At 38.1% G+C, this 27,670-nt stretch overlaps 1 protein-coding gene and 4 non-coding genes across 6 annotated transcripts in view; 4 read left to right on the top strand and 1 right to left on the bottom strand.

Moving 5' to 3' along the window:
- The window catches only part of dennd5a (DENN/MADD domain containing 5A), a 48,220-nt gene that overhangs the window by 18,667 nt on the left and 1,883 nt on the right, over positions 1-27,670 (bottom strand). Inside the window, exons 2-4 of one of the 2 annotated variants that reach the window (XM_026930853.3) lie at positions 4,606-4,677; positions 3,565-3,674; positions 2,867-3,467 (exon numbers count right to left, since the gene is read on the bottom strand). In XM_026930853.3, the coding sequence (XP_026786654.2) occupies positions 2,867-3,467; positions 3,565-3,674; positions 4,606-4,677 (783 nt within the window). The remainder of the gene's footprint in view (positions 1-2,866; positions 3,468-3,564; positions 3,675-4,605; positions 4,678-27,670) is intronic. The other variant, XM_053237953.1, reaches the window with a different exon arrangement.
- LOC113536798 (U7 small nuclear RNA) lies at positions 9,474-9,529 on the top strand. The gene has a single exon (XR_003403708.1). It is a non-coding gene; the product is annotated as a U7 small nuclear RNA (small nuclear RNA).
- On the top strand, positions 10,048-10,104 carry LOC113536797 (U7 small nuclear RNA). Its single transcript, XR_003403707.1, has one exon. It is a non-coding gene; the product is annotated as a U7 small nuclear RNA (small nuclear RNA).
- Positions 13,089-13,145, top strand: LOC113536789 (U7 small nuclear RNA). Its single transcript, XR_003403699.2, has one exon. It is a non-coding gene; the product is annotated as a U7 small nuclear RNA (small nuclear RNA).
- Positions 14,592-14,647, top strand: LOC113536799 (U7 small nuclear RNA). The gene has a single exon (XR_003403709.1). It is a non-coding gene; the product is annotated as a U7 small nuclear RNA (small nuclear RNA).

Here is a 27,670-nt window from a genome sequence, read left to right as displayed (position 1 = left end):
CATCTAATTACATGCTTTTCATTCGAAATCTCACACCCTTCCACATTCTGCTGCACCTTCTGGAGAAAAAAAGGGATGATGTCATTTCTAGCCAATCATATTTCTGCTGCATCACCACCATCCTACTCGACTGGGGGGAGGTTGCTAAGCAACACCCCACTGATGCACCCGAGCAGGCCCCCTGTCGAATGTTTGTTCTTCCTTGTTTCTGTAATAAATATGATCCCTACATCTGCTGCTCAATTCTGAACTTTTTAACCTAGCGCTTTTCCGTTCTGTGAAAAACAAACCATTGAGGATTTCTCTTTTTATAAATGTCAGCAGAAGAAATATGACATCTGACAGCTGAGCCAAACAAAAGCTTACTCAGGTCATATCATACAAAGAAATATTACAATACAAAGTAATGTTCAACTACTGAGAATCCAAAATGCCATGGTAGAAGAGCCTTTAAATGTGTTATGTGTGAATTTATAGCATGGGTGTACTGCAGTGGCACTATTCATATCTGTTTAGTGCTCTAAATATCAGTATCTGTACAAGGCCTAAACCAGAAGTTTTTTTTTTTTAATTAAATATGAATCCTACCACTGTACCCACCAAAACAATGAAAAGAAATCAAAATATATTATGAAGCTGGGATTCATCAAAATGGGGTCCTTTACGCTCCCGAGTGGCGCCCTATCAAATCCAGGCAATGTCACAGCCATCCGTGTTCAGGAGTCAAGGGAGCAAAATTGGTGGAAGAGATGGTTGGGAGGGATGACATACTCTCTCAGCCCTGTCAGTTACAGCAACATTAGCCAGTCTTGGGTATCTGTGAGCTCGCATATGCGGAAGAAGGCAAATAGCCTTTCCTCCGAGTGTGTTATGCCGCCCTGTGGCACATGCTAGCCTTCACCCTCCCCGGTCGGTAGCTGTCATATGATAGGAAAAATTTTTTTAATAGGATCCATTAAGCAGCATTTCATCACAATGCCTGTATGAGTGTCTGGTATGATTTACATTGAACAGCAGAGATATGCTCCAGTGTGCAAAATGCATGGTCTGCATGGGCTATAAGGAGTAGTGGCTCTATAAATAAAAGCATATTTCTTCTGTGAATTTTGGGCCCGTAGAAATATGGTACAAATATGGCTTTAGTTTGGAGCAAAGTAAAGTAGTGTTTAGGTATTTAATTGTGTTTAATGCACCTCCTATTTCTATGTGAATTTGTAACTGTTTAAAACACATTATCTATTGAATAATGTATTTGTATTCAGTTCCATCCCTATTTTACATCCCAGTAAAGTGCTGTGTTTACTTGATAGTGAGCATTGTAGGTGTAGGCATAAGTGAACAGAGAAAGTGCTCTTTGAAGTACACTGTTATGTCACAACGTTTACTTCACCTTACCTCAGCCCCCACACACTGAGCTAAAAGGGGGCCATGAGGAGAGACTGGTGCTTGCATGAAACACTTACGCAGCTAGTTAATATGTTACATAAACCATGTTGGTACGGGTAATTTGGTCTTGTTCTGTTTACCAATTATGATCTGTATGTTTAGTCCACAAAATCATACTTACTCCAAGCCCAAAATTCAACAGAAAGCTTAGTAATGTGTTTCAGTTCTTTCACTGGAGTCTGACATCACTCTGTCTCTGCTATCTAGTAGAATCATTATTCATATGCTCTGACATTATAGGATCTGACCTTGCTATCATTTACATAATCATAGGTTTCAGTGAGTAAACTTTAACCTAATTCAGTGTTAACCTGGATTTAACTGCTATAAATACCACTTAGCCGGCAACAGCCTGTAAGCAATAGTTCAGAATGTAAGACAGTTAAATGGGGACTCTGTAATAACGTGTAACATGCATATTAAACTAATGCTGTGTTTTAAGCCTGTGCTTATAACCGGCTATATATACACTCACCAGCCACTTTTTTAGGAATACCTGTACACATGCTTATTTATGCAGTTATCTAATCAGCCAATCATGTGGCAGCAGCACAATGCATAAAATCATGCAGAAACAGGTCAAGAGCTGATTGGCTGATTTGATGAGTGCATGTGCAATTGTACAGGTGTTCCTAATAAAGTGGATAGTGAGTGTACACTATCCACTTTATTAGCTTGATCCACAGACCAGATTTATGAGCCAACACAATTTTAAACAGCAACTTAATACTTCAGATAAATTTTGCCACAGTATTGTTTTCATATCGATATTTAGCTGGATTTCTCATCTGTGATCCTGTTAAAATCTGCTTTCTTCTAGTTAGAGCAAATCCAAAATGGCTTCCTGCTCACTTTGTTTGTGCCCTACATAAAATGTAAAATAATGGAGCTGAACACCCTACCTAGTGTAAAGATATTTGAGATTCAGACCCAGGAAAAGCACAAATGTTTTTGTTTGTTTAAATGTAGTCTTGTAAGGTTTGCACTCAAACATCTCTGTCACTGCCATTATAACAAACTCACAGCGTCTCATGATTACTAGTTTACTCTCTGAGAGAGAAATGCTGCAATGCCATACACATTTTAATGTCAAACGAGAAACGCCTACCTTGAATTAGTATTTTACTACTTGTGGCTCCAGACAACTTGTCTTACTTTCACTTGTAAAGTTATGTGATGGGAAAGCGACACACACTCCTGGGTTTTCATTTCTTGCTGAGAAGATGGAGAATATTACTTATAAATATTACTTTCCTGACAAAACCCTGCCTGATATGTGTGTCAGTCCTCTTTCACTGCATCTGCTGTGCTGTTTAAAGGTTTAAATCTGCATGATTTCCTAATCCCAAACTCTCAGACTGCATGTATATGAGATCAGGATTGACTAGTTACTGAGTGCTGGGCTAAAAATTGGACTCACGTTGTGAGTAGAGCAGGATCTGGATCTCGAGCAGAGCGCAGGTGAACAGCTGCAGCACGTTTTCGACGCCGAGCAACTCGATAACGTCTCGTATGGGGAAGTCGAAGAGTGGCAGCTCAGCAGAGCTGGGGCGCTGACACACCACAGGCCCATAGACGCCTGAGAATTTGAGCGAACGGCCAGCAGGTGGCAGCGGCACCTCATACAGGATGTTGTACACGTAGCTGTCGAGTGGCAGCGGTGGAGGCTGTGCAGACGTCACGGCCTGGTGCAGCTGCTGGAGGATTTTGCGACTCGCCTGTGCGAAGGCCATGGGTGCCATCAGGCAGATGCATTTGGACACAAACAGCGTGTCGCGACCGATGTCATAAGAGTCGAAGCGCTGCAGGCGTGGCTGGGTATCATGTTGCTGCTCGGCATTGTGCATGTGGTAGAGCGTCTGCATGGCACTGCAGATCTGCTTGCTGGTCACTTCCTCAAAGAAGGTGAGCGCAAAGCCGTAGGTGCGTGAGCCGTCCTCACGTGTGATGATGAACGAGTGGAACTGGGGCTCGCGTAAGTCTGCCTGAGTGCGGAAAGACAGGCCCTTGGGCATGCAGAGCTGCGGGACACAGACAATTGTGTTTCAATATTACGCTGCATTGATTTTTATGGTGTTATGGTTATGATATCATATACAGATTAACTGATTTGCTCACCATGCCCACTGCATCCTGGTCGAACGGACTCCACTCCACATTCTCGGGGTAATGAGCTAGAACTTTGGATTTAAATGTTCTCCGCAGTGGACTCTGCTCAAAATTCTCACCTGGTAGCAATGAGATGGACAGAGAAAAGTGACAGAGAGACAGGATTAGAGGAAGCGGAAGTGCAGAAGCACAAGACACCTAAGCACAGGAAATGCATCTCCATAAGTAGTAATGCACAAAATGTGTTACGTTGAAGCGGTTACTTCACTGCATTCTTGGCCATTCTAGATTTAACATTAAAAAGTGATAGAAAAGGTTAAAAAACAGTTAATTCTGAACATTGTCTAAAATGTGTATTCATGCATCTACCGTCTAGAGCACCATCCTGATCCTGGAGATCTTACAGAATTCAGTTTAAACCCTAATTCATCACATCTCTGCTGGTTAGGGTTGGAACAGAATTCTGTAAAAAGACAGATCTCCAGTCACAAAATATCTATTGCTTTAGACATTTTGGCCAGACTGAGAGCTCTTTTAGATTTACTGTTGAAAAAGAAAGCAGAACAGAAGCACCCTGACTTAATGAATTGACAAAAGAACATGATCAATGGATCTGTCGAATGCAAAGTGAAGCAGAAGTGACATGGCACAACAACCTCATTCAGAGTGAAGGAGCAGTACAGTTCACACACAAGGACCAAGCAGACGCCAGAGCCTCTGACGCCTCTGGCACCAAATCAGTATGACAGAAAGTGAAGACCAGCAGTGAAAGTCTAACAGATCAGCAGTGAGAGTGAGAGTCAGACAGATCATCTTGTCGAGCTGTTGTTTTTGTAGGCGATAAAGGGGGCAGCCAGATGAATGTGATAAAGGAGAAGAGTGATCGTCACGTAATTCCTTTCACCGCAGTGCAGAAATCTTGTGTGTGTGCGTGAGGTTGAACGTAAAAGGTTAGAGGGCACAAGCAGAATCATTCGGGACAGGAACAGCAGCATCGTCTTAGATGGAAGCGAGGGAGAAAGAAAGTTTGGGGGAAGGGGGGAGGATTACCTTCACGTGCAATCGCCAACTTTCCTTGGGCACCCTCTTTGAATTTAGAAGCTTGTATATACTGGCATAAAGCTACACAACAGATAAAACAACACAATTAATAACACAGGCTATCAGGATGCTATAATGCTACAGAGAAGGATCAGATGCTTATAATAAGTAAATAAAATCAGACCAAAATGGGTTTTTATGATCTTTGCGACATGTGTGAGGCATGACTGCGTCTGTTCATTCATGTGGAACATAGAAGATACACAGAAAAGAAAGAGCTTGCTTCTGGAAACCAAATACAACTATGAACCGTTGCTTCTACCTCTGATGAACTTGCTGATGAATATCTGTAACTAATAAGTGACCAGAGCCATGCACAGCACATGTGCAGGAAGAACGTGACCAAACCCAAAAGACATACACATCTCAGCATTCAGATCTATCATAATCTATATCCCACATATCAGACATATCGTCTGTGTGTGTGTGTGCGTCCTTTTATACACCCTTTCCATCAATATGGTACTAGTGCCGGAGCCAGTGACCAGCAGAACCAGCACCGTGTCAGTGGAAAAACTGCAAAAGCTATCCGATTCTCTCAGTATATGTCTATAGGTCCAGAGACCCAAAATTAAAGTGACGTGCAATGCATATAACAACGCAACGCAACAAAATATTCACTTCTTTTGCTTTTGTGGTATTTCTTACCAAGGCTGCTGCTGCGGTTTGAAATTTGCCAGCCAATCCAGAAGTTTTTTTTTAGGTGTTGGGTGAGACTGAAGTTTAGTTTGCTTTGGGACTAAAGTGTGAAATGTATATTTGTAGGAAGAAACTCACAGCTGACCAAGTTTCTGGGCCGAGATTAGAATGTAGGCCAGGAATGTGTGGAATTAGACAAGCCCTATAGAGAGGTAGCAGACAAGTCTAAACATAGTCAAAGCCCCTCTCGATACTGATAAGATGACAACAGGGTCAGTACGGAACATCATGACTAAGAGCAAAACTATGTGGAATGGAAACATACCAATTATGGAGAGATATTTCGGTTTATATTAAATTGTTAATACATTAAACAAATAATTAAACAATTGCCGCACAATAAGACATGTATGTACACTATATGGCAAAAAGTTTGTGGACACCTGACCGTAACACTTATGAGTGCGTTTTGAACATCCCGTTCCAGATTTAGTCCTCCATTACTGTTAATAACTTCCACTCTTCTGGGAAGGCTTTCCACTAGGGCCACATTCACTGTTCCAGTTCTTCCCAAAGAGCAGTCGGGTTGAGGTCAGAGCTCTGTGCAAACTTGGCAAACCGTGTCTCCATAATCCTTGCTTTGTGCACAGGGGCATTGTCATGCTGGAACAGGTTTGGGCCTCGTACTTCCAGTGAAGGGAAAGTCTAATGCTACAGCATACAAACAGTTTGGGGAAGGGTCACATATGGGTGTGATGATCAGGTGTCCACAAACATTAGGCCATAAAGTGTATCTTATAGTAGCTATCACCCTATCAGGTGGACCAACTACAAGCACCAGAGGAGCCAAAAGTTGTCTCAATAAAATCATTAAAAATGACTTAAATGTTAAAAGAATTTTTAAAAACCTCTTTTAAAAGTACACTTCAGCTTGTTTGTACAAGCATTAACATTTTATCCCTTAGTGAATTTACTGAAATATTGATATTGCATCCAAAAATGAAATCTGATATCTAATAGACAGAGACATCCTGGTCCCATTTTCCATTTTCAATAAGACACAAATGCCAAAGCTCCGAATATTGACCAATACACAGCAATAGGGGTGTAACAATGCAACGTGACACAATGCAAAACTGTGATGTGCATCATAGAAATGTGCGATTCACAGTGTTTTATGAGCATTCTATTAATAATGCATCTAATGCAAGTGCAATGTTTGAACACCAGAGGTCCCAATCCGCACAACCCATAGAGTTAAATTATATAAATAGCTTTAGATCACAACAACTGACACGCATTACAGGGTTTACAGTTACACAAGCACGTTATAACCCTTAAAGAGCTCTTCAGTAGCTTTGAAATCACACCAGCCCCGCACTGCTGCGTACTACAGTGCCCGATAAAGAGGTCAAGGAAATTTGGCAGGTTTAGCCGACTTTGGAGCTCTGTTTCCAGTTAAAATGATGCCCCAGGTACTGCTACAGAGCTCATTATGTTTCAGTCGATCATTTTCCCCAGGTCAGAGGCTGTTTATTCAGTCAAATTTTTGGGAGAATTTAGAAATGTATGTATGTATGTATGTATGTATTTATTTATTTATAAGATATGGTGAACCTGTATTACATTTGTTTACTATATTAAACCTCTGTTCATAGCAATTTTTGATTTATATAGCTTTATACTGACAAAAATGCTGATTGCATTGTTTATGATTCAGAAATAAAAAAGGAGTCTTTTCAGTCATAATTGTTTTTCATTCAAATTTTGTAAAAAATATCCTGAGAATCGAATTTAATTGTGAGTCATGAAGCCAGCATCGTGAACTGAATCGAATAGTGACCGGAGTGTATTATTACACCCATACATAGCAACCAAGCCGACTCTCACGTCTAAGATTCATGCCGTGTTCGTCAACATGTTTTCATGGCCCTTATACCTTATTCCCTACAAATAGACTTTTTAATCAGATAAACCAAATGACTAATTCCGTATCACGGCTAACTTTTAGAGCTAGGAATAGACACAGCTATACACATTAACAAAGACATGAAATGAATGGCTCAAAAAGCCACTGGTTTACAGTTATCTCCATAATCACTCAGTTATCGTACAACAGGACAGTACCATTATCTAATTACAAGTGTATTCGGGACTCAAAAAGCAGACCAAGTTTAAAGGTCAAGTCAGTTTATCTGCTTTGTTAACGCAAAACCATACACACGCTCAGCATGTGTCACGAGCTTCATAAGGCCCAGACTGTCCCCTAATTCGTCCTCTCATCCCACGGGGATGAGTCAGACTGTGACCAGGGAAAGTTTTTTATTTTCTCAGAAATAACCATGACTTGCACATGGATCGATGGAGCTGCAAACAAACAGCACTTTGAAGAAAAAAAAAGGTCCAGAAAGGCAATAGTTTCAAATATTCTTTTGAATAGTATATTAAAATTTAAGAATTAAGAAAAGCCCAAGGCATATTTTATTTTAAGTCATATGTAAGGCTCTTCTGAAGGACGTGACCTCATTAAATGCATAAAGTGCAGGAATAAGCAGCAGAAATGTTCCACTGCATTAAAATAGCTGTGCTGCTTACAATCTCATCAAAAATTCAAACATGTTTCAAAATTTCCATCTTCTCAAAATTAAACACAATTGGTTAGAAGTCCAGAGCAGTAAGAAATGTATTCTGGTGCCAAGACTGATCATTTAAAGCTCTAAAATGGATCGCTAGAATTTCTAAACCGACGTTTTTTAATGAACTGAGCACTACATTTTTGTAGGTGCTTCTAAAAACATTTTAGTTAGGACAGAACAAACTGGCAGTCAGTTTGTTGGTCTACAGATATCAGTTATTGGTCAACATTGCTCAGATTAACAGTGTTTTAGCGTCTTTACAAAACGCAAAGAAAGTTTTTGTAGAGCAAAGAGTCTTTGTTTTGTTTTGCGCCTTAATAGGACGTTCTGCATGTGCACTTTATTGCTATATCTTTGAGGGCGCTATTACTTCTGGTGCACCCTATAACTACACTGTAGCAGATGAGGGTGTGGTTTGGCATAAGTCTGGATGGTTAGGGAGGTGTTAAGGTGTTAAGGTGTGTGTGTGTGTGAAAGCAAGACTGCCATTATCTTTTTACACAAAGCACATGAAGACTATGATTAAACCCCTAGACTGAGAGTGATGTCAGTGATGTCACTGCAGAGCGCATATGGAAGGTGGGAGAGGGAGTGTGTCACGTTTCCTCTTTTAACACTTCCTACATCTCCTCCAGGGTGCCAGGACGTGGCTCCATCTGAGCCTCTTGGTGCCAAGCATCACCACTAAGAAAATCTATAATAGAGAGTTTCATAGAGTTTTTCTGACACCATGTGAATTAGAGCTATAAATCAGCCATAGGGCAACAGAATTTCATGCCCCTTTCAGCAAAAAAAGGCAACAAAAAATACAAGAAGAGAAAATATTATGTGTGCGTGGAAAACAAATGACAATTTCTTAACATGTACAAGTGGGTCTAAAATCCTAGACCTGGCCTAATAATACCATATAAGACACATCTTATTAACTGAACGTAAAACACAACACTGATATGGACTGGCATCCCATCCAGGGTGTATCCCCGCCTCAAGCGAAGTGTATCCCCGCCTCAGGCTCCGTGACCCTGACCAAAAATGATCACTGAAAGTGAGGGAACACCAGACACAACACAAATCTCGGCTAAAATAAAAACATGTGGAACCCCGTCATGTGGAGGTTTTTTTTTATAAAGTCAGAAGATGTCTTTATAATCTTTTTTTTAGAGAACCGTATAAGCAGACATAAAATATAAAATATCAAATATTGGATGTACTTTATTGAAATGTTCCCCTTTTTGTATACTGCATCAATTTAAAATAAAAAAATGTAATAAAATACATAATATTAAATAGATGCTGCTTGTTTCTGGGTCCAACATGGTTTAAACTTTTCACCTAAGTTTCCACCTTTTAAAATAACTCTGGTTTTATGACCTTGAGGCACTCGACAAAAGTTGTCATTTCGTAAAAGTACTTTACCTGATATACATTTCTATGGGTGGAGCTTGTGAAATCTGCATACGACACACCCACAGACACACAGTCACCATCAACGAGCAACCTGGCAGAACAACCACCACTTACACAAGACAATGCTAATGTAAGGAAAATTTGCTCTTTTAGTATTTGTCAAGAAGGGTTCTAAAGTTTTAGAACCCACCCACATTCCTGTTTCAAAAAGAAGACTTTTTCATACAAATACCCTGTTTGTTTTTTTTTGTCTCTGTAGTGACTGTTATAGTTGATCTTTTTAACCATAGCTTTAAGAATCTGCTGTAAAAGTCTGACTTAACTGCAAAGTAAATGATACAATATTTAGTTATATGACCATGTATTTCTTAATACACAGTACTTGTAGTTTAAAAAGTGTTTTATCTGACTTCGAGCTCAACGCAAAGCTGCCAAGATTGCGTCTAATTGATGCACTTTTTGTACTAATGTATTAAACATGCCATCTATGGCGCATCCATGAAATATTACTGGATATATATCACAAATATCACTATTCGATTTCATGACAAAAGTAATTTTACTATGATACACATTTCTGTGGGCGGAGTTTGCAAAATCTGCATATGCCACACCCACTGGTTCATTCACAGGGACTGACACATACTTACCATCAGTGTAGTGACCTGACAGAACAATGACCCCTTACATGAGGCTGACCTAACATTTGGAAAATTTGCTCTTTTAGTATTTGTCTAGGAGGGTCCTATAATATTAAGGACCCCATACAACTGGTTTCAATGACAGATGCAAAAAAAAAAAAAGTGTTTCTTTCTTTATATGGGCTTTGTTTGTGCAATAAACCCAATACTTCCCATTGGCAAGTATTATTTTTTGGAGGAGGGTTGCTATAAACCATAGCATGGTTCTTAATGCTTGAATATTTCAGAAACTTCTGACCTTCTGGGACAGCCTTGTGTAAAACTAAAGTCACAAAATGGTATGAAATTCAAAAAGCAACAAGTACAGGACATTTCAGTAAATGAAACCACCTATTGAACAGGGAAGTTGAAGGAGAACGAATAGACTAGTTTAAATTGACAAGAAGGCTGCAATAACTCAAATAACCACTCTTTACAACCATGGTGAGCAGAAAAGCATCTCAGAAGGTGAGCAGAAAGCACAGTGTGTTGAACCTAGAGGTGGATATGTTACAACAGCAGAAAACCACACCAGGTTCTACTCCAGTCAGCAAAGAACAGGAATCTGGGGCTACAGTGAGGACAGGTTCACTGAAACTGGACAGATGAAGATTGGAAAAAGAAGTGACCAGGCTGATTGGATGTCACATGAATACACAAATGAGCAGGTGTACAGTAAGGCAAATGTATCTAACAGCTGACATAGAAAATAACAATGACGACATACAACAATAATATGTTGTGAGTTATCTATAGTCAAGTAATGGCTTTGATAGCGAAGAAGAGTCATTTAAAGTTTGCATGTGATACACCCACTACTTAATTCATAAGGTGAATATTGCCATTATCAGGGATACAACCTTGCAGAACAATCACCACATCAATGAGACTTTTGTATCTTATTCAAATGTGTGTTCTTTGTATGTACCATTCTTTTTCATAGGTATTGATTTGTTAAGCTACTAAGGCTTAGGATCATGACACAGTAGCTGAGGCTGCATATGACTCCGCCCACCCACACACACACATACACACACACACACACACACAGACTTTGGATGAATATGGTAGATGACAAAATTAAGCTGACAGTGAAGTACAGAAAGATGTTGTGGGTCATCAGTAGGTCATCTGCCTTGTCTTTAGAACAATAAAGAGTCATGTGACATACCCATAGCCTAATTCATGACGTGGGCATGGCTACCATCATCGAGGTACCTTTGCAGAGCAACTCCTCCGATGAGACCTTTTCATGCTATGACAATCAACTCTTTCAGTCTTTGTTCAGTAATTGTCCTGTGGTTCTTAAGAACCTTTGCATATTTTTAAGAGCATGAAATGCAAAAATGCCTTTTTGTTGTGGTTGTTCAAAAAAAGCCCATGTTTTTTCCTGTAACTTCTTACTTTTTCTTCGTAATTTGTCATTTGCAAGTTGGGGTTTCTCTTAGGAGAACTCTGACTGTAGAGAAAAGGTTTCATGTGTAGCATAGATTCACAAGTATGGAATGATTAGTATGTGAAACAGGGAGTGCTTTGTTTAGCCTTGGCTTAAAGCCTTTGCCTTTTGCTTCAAAATAGAGCTGCCAAGATTGTGCATGACTTTTATACACAGTCAGAATTTTTACTTTTGTGCAACTCAGTTCATTCTGATCAGAAGCAGAACTTGACAAGCTGACACACTCTCTATGGGTGGAAATGGAAGCTGACATACAAAATGACAACGGCATTGAAAAAGTACAACGAGGACGTGAGTCATCGCCAATGCTTTTGATAACAATGATGGTCGTAATTTGCATATTACACGCCCACAAACTTCACCATCAGTGAGGTAACCTCACAAAACAATCCTCACTTTGCTTTTCCTTTGTTAAACCTGATAAGCTCTTTTGGTATTTCTCAATAAAGGTCTTGTAATGTTTAGGGTGCCATCTTTTATGTTTTTGCTCAAGCTTTGCTGTATTATTTATTAACAATTGGTTAAGGTTGTTTATATAGCATTGAGTATATCTAGAGATGGAATGGGCTTAAGGTCATTGATTTAGATTAAGACCTAGTTTATTATTAAATGTACAGAATTAAAACATCTTTTACAGTAAACTAGATCTCTGTATTTATATACTCCAACAACCTACTGATACAAAACAGTACATTTCTGAGAACATACATTTGGATAAGCACTCTTTGCTAGTGTTTACACCCCGTCCATCAGTACGAAGGGACCACCATAGAACAATACATCATTAACAATGCAAATAATCCCCTGTAGTACCAACAGACACAAATGACTGAGGTCATAGACAAGGTTAATTATAAAAACAATGCCACTGGCATTTGTGTTTCTAACTGTGTTTAACATGGATGTCTTTTATTGTCCTTTGTAAACTGTATACAAATTTTAAAAAAGAACAAAAAAATAAATGCCACTTTTTCAGCCCAAATTATAACATAATCTTTTAAGAAAACTTCAGGAAAAATCATATATGGGTTAGGTTAACATGGTATATAAACACACACATTTACACACACACACAGTCACAGTCAATGTAGCATCCTCGCAGAACAATTGCACTTACATGAGAATGAGTCTACTTGGAAATTTTTTATCCAAAAAAAAGGTCTTAAATATTTTTAGGAGCCCCATATAACTAATGAGTCTAATGATAGATATTTACAAGCTAATCCATTTCTGTGCATGGGTCTTCAAGAACCTATGGTAAAAATGTCTTTTAATTAAACAAAAATGGTGAAATGGGTAGTTATAACAGCATAGTTCTGTTAGATTTGTTCCTGGTGTGAGCCCAGTATTTGTGATTGGGTTTCTAAAGTGATATGTTTAAGAGACGGGAAGCCTTTTTATTTGGCTTTGGCCTAAAGCCTTAAAGAGCTGCCAAGATTGCAAATTACAAGGACATACAGCAAATACAACAAAGATGTGCTCAAATGCCTTTGACAACAATGAAAGAGTCAAGCAAAATTTGCATATGACACGCCCACAACCTGTGCACAGTCACCATCAGCGAGGTAACTTTACAGAACAATCCCTACTTCACTGAGACCATCAACCTATCAGGAAAGTTTGCTCTTTTAGTATTTGTCCAGCTGGGTCCTATAATGCATAGGACCCCATTTCTCACCTGGTTTAAAGATAGATATCATTACACACAACTATGTGTCTTGTTTTGTAGACTTAACAACTGATTGAGGTTTTCATCCAGTATGGAAACTTTATCAAGTAATAACTGATTGGGGGTCAGTTATTAAGGTTATGACATAATTGGTTTCTACAAAATAATGGGGTTTAAAAGGAATTTAAGTACAAAAAAGCATTGTGGATAAATTTTTAATTCTAGCCTTAGAGGCCTACTGGCCTGCACAAATCATGTTTTTCAGATCAGGACTCAAACAAGCTACACACACAGACTACAGTTACAGCTTTTGCTCTCTTTTAATAGATTGTATGTTATCAAAAATGAGCAGCTCCAGGTGCTGGCTGAAAGCCATATTGCTGATAAATAGAAAAACACAACACCAAAGTGACAGGGCTGACTGGAGGACAATGCTGAAGTGCACAACACAATAGCAGCTGATGACTATGAACTCCCCAGAGATCGTAAGTGTGTGAGAAAGAGGAGACAAAACAGAGCAACAGAAAGGGGGAGCACATATTGCATGGTTTCCTCTGAAAATGGGCCATGATGTCAAGCATATGGAAACAGCTGTGAAATACCAAAAATCAATGCACCCCAACCCTAACATGTGATTTCCCAAGTTTTAGTTAGTTCAGTCAGTTTATAATGATGACTAGCTTATTTGGATCTCTGTGGTCAACAGCCACTGCCCCTGATAGCATATGAATAATGGCCCAATGTTTGGCCTACACTTTATCAATTCATCTGTAAATGTGGGCCACTAGGTTTCCGCTCAAAAGATAAGTAGTGCTTTATTTGGCCTCAGTCTAAAGCTTGTGGTTTGAGCTCATTACACAGTGGCATATGACTTATTATTGAAAAGTTGTGGTAAATTCCAGGAAAAGCAGGCCAAATTTTTACTTTTGCTTAACTCAGTTCAGTGCTGATCTCAATCACAAGCAAAAAGAAAATAGTACACTATCTGAAGGTCATCTATAATGCTTTTGGTAACAATCAAAAATGATAAACCATGACATGTACATGGCTACTATCAGTGAGACAAGACTAATGACCAGTAGCCTATTTAATACCTGTGTTCTAGTCACATTTCCTGTGATTTATTGCATAGTCACTATCTTGTGGGTCAAACAACAGGATTAAAAACAACAATAACTTACAACAGTGTTAAAAAACTGTGTGTTATCAATGGGTGTAGAAGTAGATTAGGCGATAAAGTTTTTCTCCATACCAGCTGTCTGACTTAGAGAAGGTAAGAGAACAATGGAAATAAACAGCATTTATCAAGGTGTCATAATGGGCGGGGCATTAAGTAATCTGCGTATAACACACCCACACCTGAATTCACACACATATGCACAAGCTCACCATCAGTGCAGCAACCTTACAGAACAACCACCACTTACACAAGTCCACCATGGAATTAGGAAAATTTGCTCTTTTAGTATTTGTCTAGTAGAGTCCTGAGGTTCTCAGGGCTCCTCTGTATTTGGTGTTAATGATAGAGCTTTGTGATATTGCAATATAGATACTACATCCTATAATACACCTAGAATTTTCTAATATGAGTCTCTCCCCATTCAAACAGATAACAGCCTGATCTTGTATGAATGAAACACCAAAATAGCCTCTGAGTCGACGGACATTACTGTTGAATTTGCTTGATTGTTCCCATCATGAGCACATTAATCAATGTTCCAGTCAACACACCGCCACTGATTTCACAGCTCAGGTTTCTAATAGTTCATTCAACTATTCAAATCTCTTTGCTACACAAAAAACACTATTCCTATGCATTTGAAGCACTTTTCTTGCTGTACTGATTGTTCCCTGGCTTTATTAGATCAGAGTGTTCAACACGTCAGCTGTAATGGACCTAGACAAAAACCCCATCTATCAATTTGCAGGACTTTAGTCCAACAGGATATTCAGAGCTGCTTCCTAACCAGTAATTTGACAAAGTGGTCTAACGAAAAAAGCTGTTCTCTGACGGTAGCAGTACGCTGTGCTCCTGAGAACGTGTGCTCCTGGGAAATGTACCCACAGGGTAAACAGCAGTGACAGGACTGGAATGAGTCGGAGAGACATGTATGAAGGAAATGGTGAACATGTGAAGCCACTTTTACTAAAATAAAGTGACTTAAAACACAAGCATTAACAAGTTTGACATTCACTACAAATTTTTATTTAAATTAAATAAAATTTTATTTAATTTTATTTAATCACTATTGTTCAACAGTGTGCTAAAACTCTGCCTCAAGTTTAGTGACAAACTTTGCATGTTGGTTTATAAAGCATTGTATGTTTCCAAATATACCCAAGATACTAAAACGGAGACCAAATTACCATATCCAGTTTGCTTATGTACTATATTTTTCTATATTATAATTCTGAACTAGCTAACAATACTACTAAAAGTGCTTCTACCTTTCATAAATGGTTTAGAGTGAGAGTTATAAAATTGGAAAGATTGTCCTCAGCTAGCAGACTCCGACCTCCATCTAAAATATACGGTGAAATCGATTTTGGTAAAAACCATAGCCTGCTTATAACACCAGGACACTACTTTGCTGTTTCTTTGCTGTTTCTTTGCTGTTTCTTTGCTGTGTCTCTTAGTCTCTCAGTTGTATCTAACTATTATAGTTGAAATGGGTGGGAATTTGCATATGACACACCCACTGTTTATCACAAGGTACACATGGTCACCATCAGTGCAACAACCTCACAGAACAACCAACACTTACATGAACCTCCACTTGTTAGGATAAGTTGTTCCTTTAGTAATCATTTATCAGGATCCTAAGAGTATGATGTGAGCTCATTGCATTAAGAGAGCAAAGACTGTTTTAGCTAGCATTTTGCTATGTTTCTTAGTTCATTAAGAAGAAAGATGAAAAGTTCCACTGCAGTGTGTCACGAGTTTAATATGTAAGGGACACGCAAATACAGAAAGAAATTTCACCTATGCAGTCATGTGTAATGTTTTTATGTACAGTGCAGCTGCATGATAGAAAGGAAAATAGCATACTGTAATTACGTTGCTCCACATTGAGGTTGTGATGTTTGATATACATTAGAACAAACTTCCTACGGCAATACCACACTCCATAATAGTAAATAGTAATAATAATAGTAAATGCTGTTCATCTAGCTTTATTATATTACAGCATGCTAATACCCTCGGATCAATCGTCTGGAGCTTCTGAGGGGTCAGAATGCTTGAAGTGCACATTACAATTACTGCAGTTTACTACAGTATTCATTTGTATATTTCAGGTTTGTGCAATATCAGTATTGCAAAAGACAACACTGTAAGAATACAAACTATTTATCATGGTGTCTTAATGGGCCGGGCATGAAATAATTTGCATATGACACACCCACAGTGTATCGCCATCATACAAGGTCACCATCATACGCAGTAACCTTAGAGAACAACCACAAGAGGAGTATGTTTCTAGGAAAAATTGTCCTTTTTGTATTTGTCTCACAGGGTCTTTAGTTTCTGACAAACCCTGATATCTGCTGTTAAGAAGTGATCAACATATGGATTCAAAATTAATGCTTCACATGGCCTAAATCTGTGCTCTAGACAGACATTTCAGATAATCTTATTTATGCCTAAGGCAGGCAATAAACTGAAGAGGGTGTCAACTTGTTTATTATTCACTTAACATCAGAGAAAGGGTAAAAAGTTTAACCACAGTGTGTCACTGGTTTAATTCACAGTCCAATGTGTAAAAAATACCAGAAATATTTTAACCTTTACCACTCCCTGGCCTAGTCATGACCAGAGAAGTTTGGTGGCAGAAAAGAATCTAGCCTGCTTTATTGCACTGCGGTATTCTAACAGCAAACGTGGTTTTGATTTCCTCAGGAGCTCAGCAGGAGTTTGCAGCATTCATAAAAATGGTGGATGTTATGAGGCGACTCAGGCAGCAGGGTGCAGCTGAGTAATGGAACAGCATTAATTCACAAGTTTCACCGCAGCCATGAATTTGAGCTTTGTGATCAGGTTTAGAAAGTGATATTTCCAGGCAGGAAGTGTTTTATTTGGCTTGTGACTGAAGCCTGTTGGGTTTTAGGACTGTGGGATCCTGTGTTAAAACCAGTTACGGGACATAAGGAAGGAGAGAGTGAGAGAGTGCCAGGATGAGACAAGCCAAATGGTGAGGTAGAAACTAGGGTATGTCATAATATGCTTTCCTGAGATATCTTTTTAATAAATTTAAAAAAAATATTGCAAACTGACTAGAAGCAGCTGATTTGATGTTTATAGTTTTTACTTAATCTACAAAACTGTAAAATGTTAAATATGTTAGTTTCTTAGTGTTAAATTTCTTTATATTTATTAAAATTAAATGTATTTTTGTAGATATGAAATAAAACTTTTTAAATGCAACATTACTGTTTTCCTGGCAGTTTGTTAGCGGACCTGTATATATAGTGATACATGTCTATATGTGTATCATGGAAAAGTCTTTGAGAACCGTGATTTATTTATTTATTTATGTTATCATATCACCCAGCTACAGTAGAAACTCATATCTACCAAAAGATAGGAACTTTAATGAGTTCATAGTTATTATCAGCATTTTTATAACACTGACCCATTTTAAATCACATTCTAATTGGATGTTTTTGTATCAAATATCATCGAAATCATAGTTTTATAGCTTTTTATGTTAAATTTATGAGACTACATAAGATCCGAAATCTAAAATATAAAAACAATGGCATGTGGGTCATTCCCTCTAAGCAAAGGAAAGTCAACGATGCAGGTCATTTCAGCATGTACTTTAGAAAGAAACCTAATTTGTGACAAAACAAAAACAGTTTAGAGATGCGTTAAGAGATTCTTTCACATGTGCATCAATGGCTGACCAGCAGGAAAGTGAAGAGATGCACTCAAACAAGTGATGTCACTGAGAAAGGCCAGTGGGGGTGCATGGGAAACTCCAGGGGGGGTTATGCATTTAAATGTGTCGAGCCCAGCTGTGCTTCCCAATTTACTAAAGGCCTGGTGCTGCAAACCGGCCATGAGCCAGCCAATCACAGCGTCCATGCAGGAGGCGCCCCTTATACATATGCTAATAAGGCTCTCACCCTGTGCCCTGTCATTGTGGATAAAGGGGATGGTTTGTTGATAGCTCTGAAGCATTTTGAGTCCTGCTGTTATTTTAATAGATAATAAATTAGGCATCTATTTAAAAAAAAAAGACACACAAGTCTTATCATATCAAAGATTTGGCCTACATGAATTACAGTACAAAAAAGGTCATGTTAAACACAGCCTGATACCAGAAGAGTGACAGACGGAGAGAGTCGAGCCTAGTACAGCCTGCTTTACATGATTACTTAAAAGGAGAATAAATTGAGCCGAGCAAATGCTGCTTCGGAAAGAAATTTCATTTAAAAAAATAAAGTAAATGTGACAAAGGAGCAATGCTAAACTCTGCTTGCAGCAGACAAAACTGGCAGACTTAAAAAAGTCGCAGTATTAAAAAAAGGAAAAAAAAAAGAGAAAAAACATGGTTTCAATGTTATTTGTATTTTATTTACAGAATATCTTAATGTAATGTACTGTAATGTAATTTATCTCAATATCAATCATACAGTGTCCTCCAGAATTATTGGCACCCTTCATAAAAATGAGCAAACATTTTTATTTAAAATTAAAATTCACACTACACAGACGAAATAAAATTTTCCACTCGAGTAATAAGAGAAACTATTTCTTAAATAACACTTTCCTAAATAATAGTATTTACCTTAAAAAATAATATGTGCCTAAATTATTGACACCCCTACAAAATAGTATAAATAAATACAAACAAATTTTATTTCTTGATTGAAATGCTTATATTTGCCCTGGGAACCCAGCAGCTGTACTGGATTTTGCACAAATGTAAAATCCATCTATAGTCAATGACTCTGGCGAAAAACAGATGGTTGTTGACCTGCACAAATCAGGTAATGGATATAAAAATACATAAGCAGTGAAAAATACCATTAAGTATTAAGTATAACCAGTGCTGTAAAGTTTCACGTGTCTGAAACAGTTGGGAATTGGACTCGGGGGCACAGTGCTCACCCACACACTGAGGAGGATGGTTATAATTGCACAGTTTGGTTGTTGCTGTCAAGTTTCAAAATCAACTGTTAAATGCCACTTTCATAACAACAAGCTAAGCGAGTGTTGCAAGAAAGAAACCCTTCCCGAGACTCTCACAAAAACGCAGCACCAAGCATCATTACAAGTACTCATGTCATAGAGTGCTGTATTCAGGCGAGACTAGAACTGACTCATTTTCACGAAGGGTGCCAATAATTATGGAGGGCACGGCTGTTTTAAATAACAATGCTACGTCTGTACAGCTCATTAAAAATCTTTGAGCCGGAACCAAAGATGGCACCACAGATATGCCGCTGTCATTAGTAATTGTGCTTTTTTCTCTGTTATCACCTTATCTACTGGACACATCTTCCCTTAGTTAGCGTGAAATATCCACTGATCTACACGTTATTTGTTTTGCAAATATAGTCAAATCTGTTTTTCGCACTATGAACGCGCTACACAGTTATGCGTACTCAATAATCATCTAAAATAGTTCATAAGTTTGCAATTTGAGACACAGCCAGCATCTATGTCCCAAAGGTAATTCAGAGCCTGAGCGTGATAATTACTCAACCACAGGAAACCCCAAATTTCACAACCGCATAAGAAACCTGACCCATCACCAACACTGTGAATCAGAAATGACATTTTAGATTGATGCCAGATGACTTATCAGTAGACAGCCCTTGTCTGTGTGATTCAGAAAAAATACCCTCGATTGGAAAGTCTTTGAATAAAAAACACAACACTTTCCTTCCCACTGAGATTAAAATCAATGATCACTGTTGAGCAACTCTGAAAACAACAAGTTTACAGAAAGCTTTCAAGACCTCATTATGCCTTAACGTGACTAGACACTATGGAAAAATAAAGATTAGGCCAAAGCAGGTTGTAGTGCAGAGTTGCCAGGGGAAAGACAGCTTTACGCAATCAGAGACAAAGTAAAATCAGCACGTTGCTATAAACCAGTATTTCTACATCGATTAAATAACGAGGCAACAAAAGCCAAGAACACCCCTTTGGCATTATTTCTGAGTCTGCACACACACACACACACACACACACACACGCACACACATTTATTCAGCGTACACAGATGTGTCCTCAGCAGCGCTTCTATTAAGACGTCTGTTTGCTTTGAATTCTTTCAACTGGAAAGAAAGGCAAAATTGGTCATGTGGCCATCAGATGGGGAGATAGAGGTTTTTCCTCATCGGATAGCTGAAACTCTGAAACTACATCTGCAGCAGGGAGAGTCGTACCACGGAGACAGCCCTGCACCAACAGAGCTGGCTTTGTGGAGCTTTTCAGTGGGAGCGAGGGCACTTCCTTGCCCCTACGCAGTGTGGGAGGAAGAGAAAAACAGAATGAGAGCTGCTCTCAGTGTGATTGCGAACGTCACAGGCTTGGCTAGAGGAGAGAGAAAGTGGGCTTGTGTAATGCCACAAAAGAAGAAGAAGAAGAAGAAGAAAAAGAAGAAGAAGTGTAATCCAAGGTCTTCTGCTACAAAAGCGTTATTTTTTATAGCCATGTAAAATCTGGATCGGTTGTGTGAATTTGAAAGCATATCTTGTGGTTTGAGTAAAATGAGCTTTGTATATAGATTCTGGTCAAGTAAACTAGGGTCTGTGTGCGAAAGCAACGGGGCCTAACGCAGATCCTGCATAAAGCTGTAATTAGAAATGGAGCTTCAATCAGTTTGAGAGATGCACATGGGCCAACCTTAAAGCTGAGACACATTAAGTCTGTTTAGCCTGCTCTTGCTGCTGTAAACATCTGGAGCACCAGTGTGCACACCTGTGTGTGTGTGTGTGTGTGTGTTTATGTCTGTAACTGTGGCTGTGTGGATGCAGTCTAGTCCTGGGAAATGAACACAATGCACATTTTGCATAAAACACAAATTTGCCGCCTTGGAGCGTTCCAGGGTTATTATTTTGTGGGCAAAGTCAAAATGTGAAATAATAGGAGTCATCGTCATCATCATCATCTTCATCATCATCATCATCATATTGACTGAAATAGCTAAAGTGATCAGGGCTTCCCACCAGGCCATGCAGCACGATCATGTTATTATCTAAAACTTTACTGTATTGTATGTTGAATTCTCGATTCTGATTGGTCAAAAGGTGTTGATTGATTTGCTTTAACGGCAGCTCTGACAGTAGTGCCTTGTAATGGCCCGTGATGAGGCCACACACCTTTGAATGGTGACGTGCTCCCTCTCATACACACACTCACGCGCGCACCGCACAAACACACGTTATCATGACGCTCCTGCCTCTCCCTTATATTCATCCTGCATACATTATCTTTAGATTCCTTTGTTTCAGTTCACTCAATGGTTCACATATTTGCATATCAGTAATCGTTACATATCAAGATTCAGACTTGGTTTATTTCTTATACGTATACTTTATTAATTCCAGGGCATCATTAACTTGTTGGAGCATATGCATTCTAGTTTACATTGTACTGTACACACTTCTGTTAATACTGTTTTTCTTTGACTGTAAGTTACTGTTGTGTGGGAAGAGCTGAACCTTTATTGTGATTATTTGAATTCAATTTGCTTTTTTTTGGTAAATATTCAGTATACAGTACTGTGCAAAAGTCTTAGGCACCCTATTTTTTTAGTACAAACTTTGTTATAGATTTTTATTTTATGACTTCTACATGATTGATTCAGTACACAAACATTTTAGATTCCAAACATTAGTTTTCCAGCACAAAATTAAATGTTACAGAAAAATGTCTGTATGTCAGGAATTAACTTGTTTCATAGGCATTCCTCAACATTAAAGTTAACTATAAATGGATAAATGTTTGTTTCATTTATTTATTTAATAAATAAAAATGTTAGCGTTGGGAAGCTGCTGTGGTACAAGCGGCATAAACACTTCAGAATTTGATGTTATTATATAAAATGAACAATGACAAGGTGATGTGGTGAATCAGGAATATATATCACCTTCATATCAATACAGAAATTTAGGAATATAATATTACAGTGTTGTAATATCCTGACTGGACATATTCTGTATTAATCTCTGAATCTAAACACAGCCATGAGTATTTACTCAGACTCTAAGAATTAATTAACAGCTAACAAATAAGTAATTAATCCTCTACTACCAGCTAGTTAAAAATATGTATGGTGAGCCTGTTATATAATGATAAGTTCACCCTTTATGAACTCGTATCTTTACACCACTGGTTAAGCACACATTGCTGTTTAGTGCAACAGGTGACCCAGATTCAGAATGCACTCTTCACATTACCACAAAAATGTCACGCAGGTTTCAGAAACGCGTCTGGACTACACCGAATGGCAACTGACTGCACTGTTGCAACGCTGCCAAGAACTGCACTAACCCCCCAAAGCATGTGTGGCATTCACAGTGATGGAGGGAGTCAGCACACAGAAATGCACACAGCAAATGAACATGACAGCGGGACCGTGTCGAGTAGCTCAGAACGCTCCTGTCACAACTCAACACCAGATAATCTCAATCACCTTAATAGGGCTGAGGACATGAAGCTATTTGTGGTATAAATCAGGTGCTTGGTTCTGCTGAGCAAAAAAAAAAAAAAACTGAGAGAAAGTGTGTGTGAAACGCTAAATGGACTGTCAAAAAACAGAAAAAAGGGAAGGATGTGCTGTGTTTTAGCTGAATGTGCAATAGCTCATCACACATGTATCCTCTTTACCCTAAACACTGAGGACAGAGGCCTTCAGCAAAGAGGAAGCAGCAGGTTTATTTTCATAATCCTAACTCAATAAGTTGAAACAACGACAAGATTTTACAGTTCCACTTGACCTGAAACAATTGTGATATGAACATTCATGTTACGCTGAAAATACTATAACAGGAGCAGTATTATTCCTACACTTGATGGTCATTTACATAACATATTGTATACTGTGTGCGGTAGTATGCTCATTCACCATATATACAATTCATAAATTATTGGCACCCTTCAGTAGAATGGGCATAAATTATTGTATTAGACACTCTATACAGGAACTACTCATATCTTTGTAAGTGTATTTGGAATTGTGTGTTGTGGTCAGATGAGATCAAAACTAAACTTTCCAGACATCATGATGTTCGCTGGAAAATAAGGGGGAAAGCCCTCAAACCCATATGGAGGCGTAGCTTTGGGAACTGTTTCACGGTTGGTGGTCCAAAGGCTTTTGTGAAGAATGCTGCACAGTATTAAGATGTCTGTAGCACAAAACATGGTTGTCTCTGCCAGGAGGTTAAAACTTGCCCAAAATGACAAAATTATGACCTCAACTACATCCAGAAATGCCACTGAAATGGTTGTGGGACCCAGCATCAATGCTCTGCAATGGTCATGTCAGTCTCCAGATTGCAACCTCTTGAAAACATGTAGTCTGAATTAAAGAATGTTCCACACCGACATCTGGTTCAAAATCCTGTACAAATATCTCCAACCTTGTTAGTCATTACAGAAATGATGTTAGTCTCTCCAGAGGTGGTGTCACAAATGATAAACTCTAAAGATTATTTTAAAGCCAGTGTTTTGCAGAACAATTACTCAACTTATGATAAAACTATTTACCTTTATATATATTTCAGCTCAAAATATCACTTTCATAAAGAGCACCAAAAATTCAAGTTAAGTATATTATATTGGCTGTTGATAACCTAAGATTTGGGATCTGGGTTATAGCTAGGGCTCATACAAATATTCTTATTAAAATCTCAATCATTATTCGTTTCTCATTGATATTCAAATCAAGAACAGAACACACCTGGAGTGAAACAAGTCTACAAAAAAAAAAAGGGGAGAAACAACATCAGAAAGCTTGGAGGAAATTATCTAGTTATTAATAGTATTTTTCATATTATGTACTGAATATTAAATTCCCAATTACTGAACAAATGACAATAAATGTATGAAATGAATGAATGCGGTAAGTGAGTCATGGCTGTGCGTGTTGCCTCGCTCAGAACTTGCCAGTGGCGCATTGCACACAGAGCGCATTAACAAGAGCAAGTTTCACCCACAAGTGAGTTATGAGAGAACAGAAACAAATAATTTAACCAGCTGTTAATACTGCAGCTTTCTCTGTAACTTTGGGAGGACATGCTGCACTCATGGCACCCTAATATGATTCATGTTTTGAAATAATAGCAGTTACTTTGCTCAGGATTTCAGTGTTTGCAGTACAGATGTGCCAATAACTGCAGATAAGCTTTAATGCCACATTTAATGCAACCCATAACTGGAAATTTCTGACCTCAGACTAGGATAAAGCAAAGAAAACGCCCCCTCAGCTTGGAATTTCTACTCAGAAACTCAATCCAGAGTTCGAATCAAAATGGTTGCTCACAGCATCAACAGTAAAGTAAAGCAAAGTAGCACTTCTTACCTTTAAATGAGTTACGCTGTAGACAAGTGTTTGCTTTAGATCAATCATACACACATATTAACTTGTTAAATCTGTAACACTGACTACACAGTTCGCTGTTTTGAGGAGGAAAATATATGTCACTCAACACAGTTAGCTAGCTAGCTTGTTCCTAATAAAAGACAAACACGGAGACGTCCGTAGTTTTTTCCGCACTTTGTAGCGCAAACACACAGAGGTTGAAAATGATGTAATTCCGCTTTCCCACTTCTGAGATATGCCGTACGCAGCATAATTCACAAACATCCACTTGGAAAATGTAGCTACAGCAACGTGAGAATTTAATAAATATACATACTGTTTCTTACAAATCTGGTCAAAGAATTGTGAGTGATAATCGTGATCTCAATTCTAAGCAAAAAACAAACAAACAAACAAGCGATTCCTATTTCATTAGGAATTTCATTAGGTTCCTAATTTCATTCAGTAATAGTTACAGCACTTAAAATGCATTTATCTAACATTTTAATAGGCTTCATTACATTTCCAAGAACATGATCTGGGAAACATGATACAGCTACAATCAGTTTATTTATAACATTATTATCCATACACTATTAATATTAATGAAGAACAACAAATCAATGATAGGAAAGCATAAAAGCATCTCTGTATGAAACATGCTGAAACAGGGCTTTTCATACAGAGAGACTCAACAACTGCCAAACAAAGTCTGCTGAAATTCCCAGGGGAACAACTGAGCGGCTAATGACATCTCAAGAGATTCTGCCGAGAAGCTGCTTCGGGTCCAGCCTCATCAGAAAAGACCTGACCTTCTGGGAACGCATTTTTCTGGAAAGTCAAAGAAAAGCACTGAATAATCACATGTATGTGATTTTTTTTTCAAACTTTTTAATAGCTGTATGTTATTCTGTGTTTTTAGCGTGATTTTTATGTTTGCTATTCAGTATGATTTTTGTTTGTTATTCAGTGTGATTTTTATGTTTGCTATTTAGTGTGATTTTTATGTTTGCTTTTTAGCGTGATTTTTATGTTTGCTATTCAGTGTGATTTTTATGTTTGCTATTCAGTGTGATTTTTATGTTTGCTTTTTAGAGTGATTTTTATGTTTGCTATTCAGTGTGATTTTTATGTTTGTTATTCAGTGTGATTTTTATGTTTGCTTTTTAGAGTGATTTTTATGTTTGCTATTCAGTGTGATTTTTATGTTTGCTTTTTAGAGTGATTTTTATGTTTGCTTTTTAGAGTGATTTTTATGTTTGCTTTTTAGAGTGATTTTTATGTTTGCTATTCAGTGTGATTTTTATGTTTGCTTTTTAGAGTGATTTTTATGTTTGCTTTTTAGAGTGATTTTTATGTTTGCTTTTTAGAGTGATTTTTATGTTTGCTATTCAGTGTGATTTTTATGTTTGCTATTCAGTGTGATTTTTATGTTTGCTATTCAGTGTGATTTTTATGTTTGCTTTTTAGAGTCATTTTTATGTTTGCTATTCAGTTTGATTTTTAATTAATGCCCAAGAGACAAATGGTGAGCTACTCAAACCAGATTTTACGAGTACGAGTACTTTTACTGCTAAAAAGCTGTAGATCTTAGTTTCTCAACTCAGGTGACCAGTTTCTTCCACGGTTTCTCAACTCGCAACAAACGTGACCCAATCACAAAAGGCTTAATGAACCTGAGTCGTAGCTGGATCAGTCTAGGTGTTTTATTTTCTGTTGTAACCAAATGCAACACATCAACAAGGCAAGCACTTGGGAAAATCTTATTACTCATCATTTATGTGCTAATACTCGATTATGAGATGTACTATGATCTCCACATGCACGATACGTGTGTGTCACGGATAGAAGACATGACGTATGATGACACTGAAGAAAGACTTCGTGTAAATATGATGCTGCCAAGATTCCATCACGGTCAAAAACAGAACTACAGATAAGCAAGTAGTAAGTTTTAAAATATGCATATAGTAATAATACGTAAGTCAACTTATTTCATGGTCTACTTTCACTTTGGTTTCGAACATTACCCACAATGCTAATGGAAATTCTTCTCTACCTAAAGACAGCGATGCAGCAGTGCTTTAGTCCTTCAGTCTGTCCAGCTCTCTCACTCCCTCATCTGCTCAGACAGATCCGAAGCTTCATGCTAATACCGCAGTCAGCGCCATCATGCTCACCACCTCACAGATCACTAACTAGCCGAGCCGAGCCGAGCCGAGTCTCTGCCATAACTCAGCGTTACTGCGCCGTATAACTGCACTGCGTTCTGTGGAGGACGTTGAACGTCACTGGAAAATTGAGTCTTGTTCTTGCGCGCTTGTTCTTTCATTTTTTCTCCTATTAAACTCCATTGCATCTGCACTAACAATAACAATATCCCTCTTTGACATCAGTGCAGCACAGAACCTCGAATTTCCCACACAAACAATGAAAATAAAGCATCAAACAACAAATTAGCACCAAATATATTTCAAGGTAGAGTTTTTCTTTAAGCCTAATGTCAATTAACAACTGTTTTGTGAGATACACCGGCAAAGGAACGTTACTATGGTCTTGACTCAGGCAGGAACAAAATAAGAAGTGAAATTGATTAAACATTTCATTAATTTCACTGCTGTTGCTGTTTAGCTGCTGTTTAGCCTCTGCCATGAAACCACGAGAGACGTCTGGCATTTCTAAAAGAACGAGATTACAATGTAATAACAAAGGAACATTTACAAAACCTCACTTCATGTAAATATGGTCAAGACTACTTTATTGTATTTTTTACCATGACATTTAATTATGTCTAATATGTAGTATGTATATTTCATATTTCTTAATTTTAAGCTGTTTTTTATTTTTACTGTTATTTATGTATTTAACATACTCATTATTTTTTATTTTATTTCTACAGCAGCATCTTTAAGAACGTGTAAACAAGAGGGCTTGTGCGTATAACAAACTTCTTCAGAAAATCAATTGAGTCAATTGAGTTAAACTGA

Source organism: Pangasianodon hypophthalmus, chromosome 11 (genome assembly GCF_027358585.1).
Source record: "Pangasianodon hypophthalmus isolate fPanHyp1 chromosome 11, fPanHyp1.pri, whole genome shotgun sequence".
Taxonomy (NCBI): Eukaryota; Metazoa; Chordata; class Actinopteri; order Siluriformes; family Pangasiidae; genus Pangasianodon; species Pangasianodon hypophthalmus.
The sequence above is the reverse complement of the archived record's forward strand: the minus strand, read 5'-3'. Positions and strand labels throughout refer to the sequence as shown.